Below are 12549 nucleotides of genomic sequence, written 5' to 3'. Positions count from 1 at the left end.
GCGGCGTTTAAATAAAGAATATGTGTTTTTGTGTTTAACCCACGTATAAATGTGATGTTAAAAACATTGCAAAAATTTACTTGTAAGTTGCATTGTTTTGTTTGAAAGTTGCCGGTTGACTGGCCGGGGATATGAGCATGGAGAGCTCAGACACGTATGTAAAGTCTGAGAAAAGTAGTTGGTCGTATCAAACTTAATCGGTTTTTGCTTAAAGTCAGAATAATTTGAGAAAAAGCCGTACTATTTTAATGGTTGAGATTGTACTTTTCATTCATCAATGACAACGAAAACAAGTCCACAAAAAGGTTTATGTGACCAATGTTCAGATGGCATAAATCGCGTTCTATTTTTGACTTGCATTGGAGTTAGCCTCCCAAAACTGTAACGTTCTATATTTGTTTCTTCTACCTCAAGCAAATTATAAATCCTGATATTTCAATGAGACACAAGCTACTTATATAGTGTGTGTATTATATGAAAGTTGAGTTCTTGTTTGACTTCTTGCCTGCTGCTTCAAAGTTGTTAACCAGAGTAACTGTCCTATGGCAAATGTTGTTACATCATCCATACAAAATCAACCAGTTCCACCACAGCATACATACAAGCAGTTAAATAACTCACAAGCATCACTGAAATCAAGTTCTGTAATGAGCAATTCGAGTGTGAAGGGAAATGCAAATTCTGTTGGTCAAGTTGGGTAAGCTCCAAGTTTCAAATTAACATGTATTTATTGTAATAAATTATATTCTGTCATACTATTTTAAGTTATTGTTGTTTGGAGCAAACAATTTGTATAATCCCTGAAAAATCTATGAAAAAGTATATTTATTCGAAAAAAAAAGTTTTTGCTTGATAAGGGGCTTTCAGTACAAAGTTACAAACAGTTTGCCTTTAAATATCGCATCACCTATTTTTCTAATACACTGCTCCTTTTTGCTTGCAACAGCAAGTTGTTATAGCAATTACTCAAATCAATTTAATTGACCAGTTTTAATGTATTAAGCATTTGTGCATAATTTGTACCCAGCCATAGCATTTATTTAATTAGTTTATTGTGTAAGTCTGGGTGTATTTTATTTGCACACCATAAATATCTATATTGAAGTAAATAACCTAAAAAAAATTGTAGGTTGGTACAAGGTGTTGTCCAAACTATAAAATTTCCTAAAACTTTCAGTATATTATGTATAAGTTAGTGACACCAACTTAGTGGTTGTTTGTTGTTTGTTTTCAGGGAAGGGGAAGATTGGAAAGCAAATCTCAACAGGCCCCCAGTGGACAAGCGAGTAAAAACAACAGTAAGTGTTTGTCCCCTTTATTATGAACCCCTTTTCCCTGATTTTTTTGAACTCTTTTAAAACAGACTTTTGACCCAAATCAGCTGATTAAAGCAAAATTTTAAATTATCCATCGGGTGTTCCCTGTTTATTATTTACAATTTTAGTCTGATCGGTCATCAAGAGTATTCATTTTGCGTAACAAAGTTAAGTGAAATCGATTTGTTATTTATACCTTTAAGTAAGTCAAATGCTGTGTATAGTAAATTGGTAAATATCATGTATATAGTACGTGGGTGTCAAACTCAAACAATTTTAAGGCCAAAAACAAACCTTGAAGTAAGTCGAGGGCCGCACTATCGAAACATGACTAAAAAGTAAATGCACTTTAATGCCATTAACTGCATCAAAAACCAATAGTGTAATAAATAAAAAAACAGATTTACTGTGTAGCAGAGTGAAGCAACTGTGCTTTGTTGCTTTGTGTGAAAACAATGGCGTACAATGATGGAACATTTGCAATTCCTGATTCTAAAGATGGGTTTTTTATCATCATTTAAAACGTTGCATATACCACGAATAAAGAATGATTATATCATGTGAACTTACTGGTCTGACACGGTATTCCGCCTGAGTAAAACACAACTTTTAAAAGTCCTCTGAGCAAATGCACTTTGATGTAAGTATGGCAAATGGTGTGTACAAGCACCAAACAAAATGTAGTATGGTTGTTTTTAAGCTTACTAAATATAAACATATCATTTCTTGAGAAAGAAATGGAATGATGGGGTAGGCGCTATACAAGGGAATGCCCAGCATGCCCAGGCCAAAAACAGGTGCACAGGGTCCTTTTTTCTGATGTGTTCAGGTGGTCTTAACTGCACACAAACGTTTGTTCATTTGCAATATTAGCAAAAGAGCTGTGTGGTAGAATCGTGTGGCATGAAGCTCATAAACTGCAAGCTTTAACGCAGTCTCACTCTATCTAGTGGCAAGAAAGATAATTTTATGTCTCCATTTTGTGCCTTCATGTTTATTATGTGGCACATCTAATAACATTCAGGTGAATAATGGTAAAAAATACCTTTCTAGTTATTTGTTTTAGCTTGTTCTTTTCTTGTGAATTTCAAAAATAAACTAAAAAACTTGTGCACATGTAGGATGTTACAGCTACGAAAGGTGTAGAATTTGAAGATTTTTGTCTGAAGCGTGAACTGTTGATGGGTATTTTTGAAAAAGGTTGGGAGAAACCTTCCCCAATTCAGGAAGAAAGTATACCGATAGCGCTTTCAGGTAGGTTGTATAATCTAGAACTGGGTTCACCAAACTTTTTTCACAGCGGGTCGGATAGTAAACGTACCAAACGACCAAGAAACGTAGTAAACTATTATGATAATGGCTTATTTAGACACATGTGCGCCTTGTTGCATAAAAATAAAGCATGCTTTGTAATAGTTGTTGCAGGGAAAGAAAAAAAGTGTATTATTGTTGGGTTGGCATCAGCTGCTGATGTATATATATATATCAGTACAGAAACACACGGCAAAGGGTGTAACTTGCGACATTAGGTGACGTCCGGGCTGGAAATATTTCTTTACAGAGTTATAAAATTCTGCCTCCCCACCGATTTACCCATTTTCACCCTTTAAACCCAAAAATATTCATTTCTGTGTAACGCTGGTTTGTTAAATGCGTTTGGTCATGAAAGAGTGCATCAAATGTATTCAAATTTACAAAGATGTTAGCTATTGTTACAAATTTGATCCTTCTGAAGTTTGACCCCAAATGACCCAGCGCTTTACCCACAGGCCCTCAAAGCGTAAATTTTTTAAAACGGCGTTTCATGCTTTGTTGGTTGGTGCAGTATAAGGTATTCTAAAGAATTTTGTTAATTATGGGTCCCCTTATTTCTATATCTACCATCTGTGTAAATTTCATCCAAATCCATCAAAGACACATATTGATTTTACTCAAATTGTTTGTTTGTTTTCTTTTTTTTCTTCCCAAAGTTTGTCCGACTCGTTTTTCCATCAAATGTTTGATGGATTTGGATGAAATTTACACAGATGGTAGATATAGTTATGTAGATGTGCACCCCACTTTGTTTTTCTTGATAACCCCAGTATTTACCCCGCTAGACCCCTAAAATGGGTGAGTTTTTAAACAGTGTCATAATTGGCTGAAATTTGGATTTCTTGTATAGTATGCTATTTATAGGTATCGATTGTTGTGTGCAACCCTGTAGTCCTAACATTTACCCCTAAAGTGTAAAACGTATTTGTATGTTACTGGGCACCACAAACGAAAGATTTCTGTTGCTCAATAGTGTTACAAGGGCAACCACTTGTATGTTGCTCGTTGGTGGGTTGCTTGGTAGACGTTTTTGCGCCATGGCAGTTAGGGGCTTGTTAACAGCCCTATGACGTAAAAAACATTAACGGTTGTTGCTTAAAACACCTCTAGTGGTCGAAATTTTAAACATTGGCGGTTTGGGCTAAAATTTTGCAGTACTATTGATTGAGTCATTGTGGTTTTTATATATTTTTTAGATTGTGTGTCGAACCCAATTAGTTACCCCACTAGCCCCCTAAAATGGGTCAGTTTTTTAAAACGTTAAATAGGATGTACTTCAAACAATATCTGGGGTGAATCTAATTTATAGTTTGTACTCTACATAGTATTATTATTTAAGCCCAGTGCCGATCACTGTGTTTTACCTTACAACACCCGACTTTCTCATGGTTATCTCTTGAATTGCATTATTTATAACTTTGCATGTGTGGGGACCCATGAGTTTTTGCCTGCAGAAACGACTAAGGTTATAAAAGACGATAGCTAATATGGGACCCAATACAAAATAAGCATAGGAAATATATTAATGTTTTAAAATAGGTTATAGTGTAAATGCAACAACAAAATGTGCTAAGCCACCCTTCTAGTTTTTGATTGGATTCACCCATTTTTACCCCTTAAACCCCAAAATAATAAGTTTTAGTTTCAGGCCAGAAATACAAGCCCTAATGTGCTGAAATGTTAAAGAATTGTTTGCAGTAGGTTATTTGTTAGTATTTATGGGTCCCCTTCCCTGAAGGGGACACATCTTGATTTTACTCGATTTCTTTTTTTTTTTTTTCTTCCCTGAAGTTTGTCCACCCCACTTTGCCAAGAAATGTTTGATGGATTTGGATGAAATTTTCACAGATGGTAGATATGGTTATGTAGATGTGCCATTTGTTTTGTTTGACTCGATAGCCCCAGTGTTTACCCCACTAGCCCCCTAAAATGGGTAAATTTTGAACAATGTCCGAATTGGATGAAATTTGGACAGTTTGTTCATTGTGCCTTTTTAGGGCATCGTTTGTTGTGTTTTACCCTGTAGCCCCAATATTTACCCCACTAGCCCCCTAACATGGGTGATTTTTTAAACAATGTCCGAATTGGATGAAATTTGGACAGTTTGTTTATTGTGCCGATTTAGGGCATCGTTTGTTGTGTTTTACCCTATAGCCCCAATATTTACCCCACTAGCCCCCCAAAATGGGTGATTTTTTAAACAATGTCCGAATTGGATGAAATTTGGACAGTTTGTTCATTGTGCCATTTTAGGGCATCGTTTGTTGTGTTTTACCCTGTAGCCCCAATATTTACCCCACTAGCCCCCTAACATGGGTGATTTTTTAAACAATGTCCGAATTGGATGAAATTTGGACAGTTTGTTTATTGTGCCGATTTAGGGCATCGTTTGTTGTGTTTTACCCTGTAGCCCCAATATTTACCCCACTAGCCCCCTAAAATGGGTGATTTTTTAAACAATGTCCGAATTGGATGAAATATGGACAGTTTGTTCATTGTGCCATTTTAGGGCATCGTTTGTTGTGTTTTACCCTGTAGCCCCAATATTTACCCCACTAGCCCCCTAAAATGGGTGATTTTTTAAACAATGTCTGATTTGGATGAAATTTGAACAGTTTGTTCATTGTGCCATTTTAGGGCATCGTTTGTTGTGTTTTACCCTGTAACCCCAATATTTACCCCACTAGACTCCAAAAATGGGTGATTTTTTAAACAATCTCCGATTTGGATGAAATTTGGACAGTTTGTTCATTGTTCCATTTTAGGGTGTCGATTATTGTGTTTCACCATATAGCCCAATATTTAGTGCTTAAGCCACCTATTGTTTATAAAACGTCCGATTTGGATGAATTTTTGATAGTTTTTTGAATTTGGCATTTGTAGCTGTCGAATATTGTGTTTCACCCTGCAGCCCTAATATTTACCCTACCAACCCCCCAAAATGGGTGAATTAATCAACAATACATTTTGACAGTTTGTATAATATGCCATTTTAAATTGTCAGTGTTTTATGCTATTTAGGCACACAAACTTATAACAATGTCTCAACTGCATGCGATTTGGACAGTTTGTACTTTACAACTTCTTTTTTTAAGTAACACTACCAATCACTGTGTTTGACTTTGTAGCAACGTTTCTTATGGTTGTCTGTTTACAACTTTGCGGTTTTGGGGACCCATGAGTTTCTGCCTGCAGAAACAAATCAAGATTATAAAAAATGTTGGCTAATATGGGACCCAATATAAATAAATATAGAGAATATATTACAGTTTGCAGAATAGGTTGCAGTGTATATGCTATAGTAAAATGTGTTAAGCCACCCTTCTAGTTAAAATTTTGCCTTAATCGGCCAAATAGTTACTTTTACAGCCCATAATATGTGTACACTGTCAGTCTGATAGAAGTCTCAACTCTCAAGGGAGTAATTCACTGGTTTACAATTAAGGCGGATCCAGACAGACGTTTTACGAGACAGTCGTTTCGGTGATTAGAAATCAGCTGTTTTTGTGCAGCTATGCTATGTCGTTTTATTAAGTTATCACGCACATTTTCAAAATTGTGTTTAAAAACTCACCTTGAATGACAATATCAAGGTCAAAGCATGGGATTAAATTGAAATTATTTTTCCCGTTCATATTTACTGTTTTTTTGTAATTATATGACAATAATTATGCAAAAAGAATATGGACAAACTCAAACCCCAATAAACTTTCAATTGAATGCAATGTTCATCAAATTCTTTAAAAAAAATTGAAATAATATTCATTTGAAACACTTTGCTTTAACGTTATTATTGGTTTAGCAATGTTTAGCAAATGTTTCGTCAAGTTGTTGCTCTTGGATCACCTAACACAGCGGTTCTCAAACTTTGAGTTTTATGAACACCTCATGACCCAAACCTCAAAAAAAAATTTTTTTCTGATATGCATGAAATAGAAATAGACACAGACAACCATTTGTAGTACACAGTTCTATGAAACAATGATTGATTACAAACAAACGGTTTATTTATTTAATGTTATTGATGAAACTGAAATTTTTCCTTCATAATATCTTCAATACACCGCTCTTTTTCATTCCGGAGACCACTTGATACTTTATATTCAGTAAAAGGTCTGTGATTCGACTTTTAACTGTGCTGTTCGATAATGAGACAGACTGCAATTTCAAGGCCAGGTCGTCGCGCATTAGGATTCTGGCCATGTAAAAATGGCTGCAGGCTGAACGAGCTCTTCAAGCGAGCTTGATTCATTCGACAACACTGCATAACACAGCACACATTGCGGCTTTTCAGCACCATGATCATTGATAGAACTGAATCCCAAATCTAAAAATTTGTTGTGCGAATGTACTCATCCTTAAACCCTAACTGATACATTTCCACGTTCAGTTTCACATGATTAACTTGTCCTATTATTTCCCGTTTGTTTGCAGCACGTTTGTTTAAAAGCGAAATTGTTCCCAATTTTCGTACGATATTGCTACATACAAATCAAAATATCCATGGTGCTTTACAAACCCAAGGTGCAACGCCCCCTCGGTGCCTATGGTTGATACACTCCACAACCTTTTTATTTGAAAACCATTTTTATGTCCAATTAGTATTAACACATGTGTGTGGCTCCACTCATTTTTTCTTGCTAAAACATTAGATCAAATAGTGTGTATAGTAAATCAATAAATAGGGTACACACTATATAAAATGGTAATATATATAGGAAAGCCACTATTCTAGGTTTTATTCAGATGATGCTGCTACTGCTGCTGTTTAATTGTAAATTTATGAAGAATGTATAATTGTCTTATCTACCAACTAATGACTTTTTTCTATCACAAGTAACAAAAAAATTGCCTCATAAGTAACTAAAGAAGGCAATTTTTTGCGTACAATTACTATACTTTTCTCTCGTCTATGATGCAACAAACCGCTTTTGGATTATACCTATGTATGAAATCTATTTTCTTAAATGTATTACATTACAAAATGTTCCATGCATTTTGTTACACCAAAATTACCTTTGTGACTGGATAAAACGACGACGAGGGCTGGACCCAGCCCCTGGGCTGTAGTTTGGTGACCCCTGACCAAAATGCAGAATTTATATAGCTGTTGTGCATCACACAAAATGATTTCTTGTTTAGGACGGGATGTTCTTGCCCGCGCAAAAAATGGAACAGGTAAATCTGGCGCTTACCTTATTCCAATGATTGGAAGATGTGATCTAAACAAGGACCATGTACAAGGTATAGATAAAATTAACCAAAAACTTGTTCCATTAATAAATGTAAATGTTCTAATTTTTAGCCCTGGTACTGGTTCCAACTCGTGAATTAGCATTGCAAACATCACAAATTGCAATTGAATTGAGTCGACATATGGGAGCACTTAATGTGATGGTCACCACTGGTGGAACAAACCTTCGAGATGACATAATGCGACTTGAGCAAAGTGGTAAGTTGTAAAAAAACACATTATTGTAGTTCTGATTTTGTAAACTTTACAATGCATTTTACAGTACATGTTATTGTTGCTACCCCTGGAAGAATTTTGGATCTAATCAACAAAGGAATTGCTAAAGTTGATCATTGCAATATGATTGTACTTGATGAGGTAATCAATATGTGCAAAATGGTTGTACAGTGTATCAAACTTTTTTGAACACAATATTCAAAACTATCCAACAGTCAGCAACCGTCCAAAACTTAGTAGCGATCCTTGTAAAAAAAACTCATACATTTTTGCTCACATATGACTATTGAGTCAACAACAACAAAATGCAACAAAAAAAATTTGTAGCCACTCATGGTTAAAGTTAGTTACTTACTTACAGATCAAAATGTAATATAAAAGTTACAGAAAAGTCACCGTTTTTACTTTTCTTTTGTGTGCCAAAAACATACAGCTTCGTTTTTTGTACTACAACCTGTGACGAAATGTTATTAATGTGTGTGATGTGGCTTTAAATGTGAGATCAGGTAATAGACATTTGGAAGGTAATATATAGTGATAGGATACTGAGTACTTAAATATATTGTTGTACTTAGTTGTATATCACTAGCTAACTTATATGCCATGGTGGGCATATGCACACACACATGCAGAAGCATGTAGAAAAGTTTCCCCATGATAGCGAAAAAATATACGTAATCTACATAATGTTTATCCGATTTGTGCTGTCTGAAGCTAATAATGTATTGGCAAAAAGTTGCCCGTATTCTTATCTTGTAAACCGGCCTTTGGTGTCGAACGTTGTTATCGAAAACTGAGGCAAAATATTTTGAAACGGAGTATGAGTATTGATGCCACTGAAATCGTTTGATACCGAATACCGGGTACTCATCCTATCACTAGTAATAAACATTTGGAAGGTAATAAACATTTGTTTTTAACAGGCAGACAAGCTTCTTTCCCAGGACTTCAAACAGATGATGGACAGTCTTGTTCAGTCTTTGCCTGTTAGCAGACAAATTCTTCTTTTCTCTGCCACCTTTCCAGTAACAGTGAAGGATTTCATGGTGAAACAAAACTGAAAATTTGCATGTAATTTTTTTTACCTAAACTTCACTGTTCAGGCCAGACACATGAAAAAGCCATATGAAATCAATCTGATGGATGAACTAACTCTGAAAGGCGTAACTCAGTATTATGCCTATGTTGAGGAAAAAAAGAAAGTTCATTGCCTCAACACATTGTTTTCCAAGGTTTGGTGATATTTTTGCACATTTTTGTGATGGGAGTTTAATTGAAATTTAACAAATGTGTAGTTGCAAATCAACCAATCAATCATCTTCTGTAACTCAACTCACAGAGTTGAACTGCTTGCAAAGAAAATTACAGAGCTTGGATATTCCTGTTTTTACATCCACGCTAAAATGAAGCAGGTATCTTAAAATTTAAAGAATATGTAAATTTAGGTTACTGTTCGAAATAAACGTTTAGGTAACATATCATTTGTTTTAGGAATATCGCAACAGAGTGTTCCATGATTTTCGACAAGGTATGTGCCGCAACCTTGTATGCAGTGACCTGTTTACTCGAGGAATTGACATTCAAGCTGTAAATGTTGTCATTAATTTTGACTTCCCTAAGATGCCCGAAACATACCTCCATCGCATTGGACGATCAGGTAAATAATTTTAGAGTGCATCAAATTTTAAACCAAGCCAACTTTGAAATCACACTGATGAACATGTGTTTATTAGATTTTTTAGGTTGCCTTCATTAAAGGCAACAAATATTGTTTTTGTATGCTTACTTTTTACTGCCTTAATGGAAGTCCATGAATGTTGGTCTCGGTTGACAAACAGTTTCCCACCAGAACCCATAACATAAAAATTTGAAACCTACCTACTTGTAACATACATGACCATAGTTTCATACATTGTGGATTGCTGCACTGCAAAGTTTTTTAGATCTTGATTGACTTTTACTTCAATGCACCTATTTTTTATAACATTCAATTTGAGAATTACCCTAATGACACTCTATGATGTCATTTATCTCGCTTCGGGAAATTTCTCTTGTAAATTTGCTTGGCTGCACCTGTTGTAATTAACATGTCAAACAACCAGTAGTTGTTATGTTGTTCATTTTTGATTAGGGGGGTTTGTCCAGAATTGTAAGCAGGCCCAAGCCTTAAAGTACAAGCCTCAAACTTACTTTCTACAGCTTAAGATGGTTAAGGCAAGTGGCCTCAGCTTCTAGTTGTTAGCCATTATCCAATTGACAAAAAAAATAATTGTATCGTAAGCTTTAAAGTTTTCAGTTAACCTGCTACTATCTAGCTTATGATGGCAGAACTATAGTTACAAGATTAGCGTGACTATCATGTAATCAAAATAGGAATGCTTCTCCTATAGCTTTACCATTTACCCAATCTGTCCTTTAAAATGGATTGTATTTCAAAAATGCCTGAATTGAGTAAAAATTGGATGGCTTGTACTTCATATTTTAAAAATATAATTGGTCCCCATTAATATTGGACGCATCTTGATTTCACTCAGTTTTTTTTTCACCTTATAGCAGTGGTTCTCAAGGGGTTAAAATGTCCAAATGCTTTTGATTTGTCGCCTATAAAGAATGTTTTCAAACAAGTTTCATGCTATTTTAAAATGCTGAAACATTTTTAAATGGCCCTTGAGCGTTAGGAAGTTGTCGTGGACCCCCTAAAAACGTTCTGCGGACCCCCGGTTGAGAACCACTGCCTTATAGCTTTAGCATGTTTTTAAAACTTTTTTATTGTTGATTGTTGTGTTTCACTGTATTTTACCACTATTTATCCCTTCTTTGCGATAAATAGACTACTAAATAGGGCAAACTTGAATTGAATCACATTTGCAAAGTTTGTACTTTTAATAGCATGATTATTTAAGCCAAGAACTGACCACAGTGTTTTCTTAAAACACCAAACTTACTGATGGTTATCACTTGAAATGCATTGTTTTGCATGTGTGGTGGACCCATGCGTTTCTGCCTGCAGAAACAACTAAGGTTATAGACCGTGGGTGATATGGGACCCAATAAAGAATAGGTGTAGGGAATATATTAACGTTTCAAAATAGGTCATAGTGTATGTGCAATGGCAATATGTGCCGAGCCTCCTTTCTAGAGTATTGATTTCTGTGTGTAAATTTACAACACCGAACTTTTATGTGGTTATCTTTTGAATAGCATTATTTATATCTGTGGGGACCCATGAGTTTTTGCCTGCAGAAACAAACAAAGGTTCTGAAAACTGTTCAATAATGTGGGACCCAATATAAAATAAGTAAAGGGAACATGTATATGTCATAGTTTATGTACAATGACAATATGTGCAAACCACCCTTCTAGTTTTATCTGGACTCAATTTGTGGTTGCAGGTCGTTATGGTCATCTTGGGTTGGCAATCAACTTAATCACATATGAAGATCGTTTCAGTCTGGCTCAAATTGAAGAAGAGTTGAAGACTGAAATCAAACCTATTCCTCCAGTAAGGACTGTTTTACTGACTTGGAAAATACTCTGGTACTCATAATTGTTTTGGTTTTAGGTAATTGATAAATCTCTGTATGTTGCTGAACACTCACAAGAAGAAGAGAAACGAGAATGAATTAAAAACATTTAAATTCTGTCACTGATTACAGAAACTTTCAAGTCAGACTCGGTCAAATTGCAAAACTACATGTAGAATTTGCTACACTGTGTTGGGCAATATTGTACAGTTGTCATGGGCAAGTGGCGTCATTTTTTGTTTGTACAGGACAATAGCTGCCAAGACCTATGGTGGAACTATATCTTGTGTAGTTTTAAAAACTACACAGCAGCAACAAGTAGTCTACTTTCAAGCAATGTTCCATACTATTGAATTTTTTTGTTGCTGCCATTACAGAGTAGTCTAATAACTGCTCGAAAAAATACAAACTATAGAAGGGTTTAACTTTTATCCACAAGTGAAACAAAGTTTGCTTTGTATTTTCTCATCAACCTTGTGGTAAAACATTAGCATGGTCGCATTTCTGTTTTTGTGAAATCTTGCTGTTGTGCTGGCACATTACTTACATTTTTTGTGACATGGCAGATTAAATTTGGGTTACATTATCAAAATTTTACTTGAAAACAATGAGAATTTTTCAAATGTTTTGCAACACATCAGATAAATTAAGCAAATAAAATTTGGTTTAAAAATTTGTTGTGTTGGACAGATTTTTTTCTGAAAGACGATGATGAATGTGGGGCATTGGCGTTACCAGATAAAAAAGACTTGTTTAAAAAACAAACTGGTATTTTTACCGTTTTCGGGTACCGGAAATATTAACACTAACGGCTTACTGACGTTAAAGATATCGATAATGTTTAAGTTAGGAGTAATACCCAGCGTTCATAAAACAAATGCAGTGGTTAAAAAAGTGCAGTGGATAAAAGTAATTACAAGGCCAC

General features: G+C 35.2%; 1 protein-coding gene across 1 annotated transcript; it reads left to right on the top strand.

Annotated features, from left to right (window-relative positions):
• The first annotated feature begins 387 nt into the window (after positions 1-387).
• LOC145238292 (putative ATP-dependent RNA helicase DDX6) lies at positions 388-12297 on the top strand. Its single transcript, XM_080101420.1, has 12 exons — positions 388-697; positions 1235-1298; positions 2438-2570; positions 7773-7874; positions 7936-8082; positions 8147-8241; positions 9024-9146; positions 9204-9332; positions 9396-9512; positions 9592-9757; positions 11493-11602; positions 11663-12297. Exons 1-12 carry the CDS (start codon positions 543-545, stop codon positions 11720-11722), a joined length of 1401 nt encoding a protein of 466 aa, XP_079957546.1. The 5' UTR covers positions 388-542; the 3' UTR covers positions 11723-12297.
• Positions 12298-12549: the final 252 nt, after the last annotated feature.

The sequence above is a fragment of the Phallusia mammillata genome, chromosome 7, assembly GCF_965637545.1.
Source record: "Phallusia mammillata chromosome 7, kaPhaMamm4.hap1.1, whole genome shotgun sequence".
NCBI lineage: Eukaryota > Metazoa > Chordata > Ascidiacea > Phlebobranchia > Ascidiidae > Phallusia > Phallusia mammillata.
Note: the sequence above shows the minus strand (reverse complement) of the source record. Positions and strands in the feature narration are given on the sequence as shown.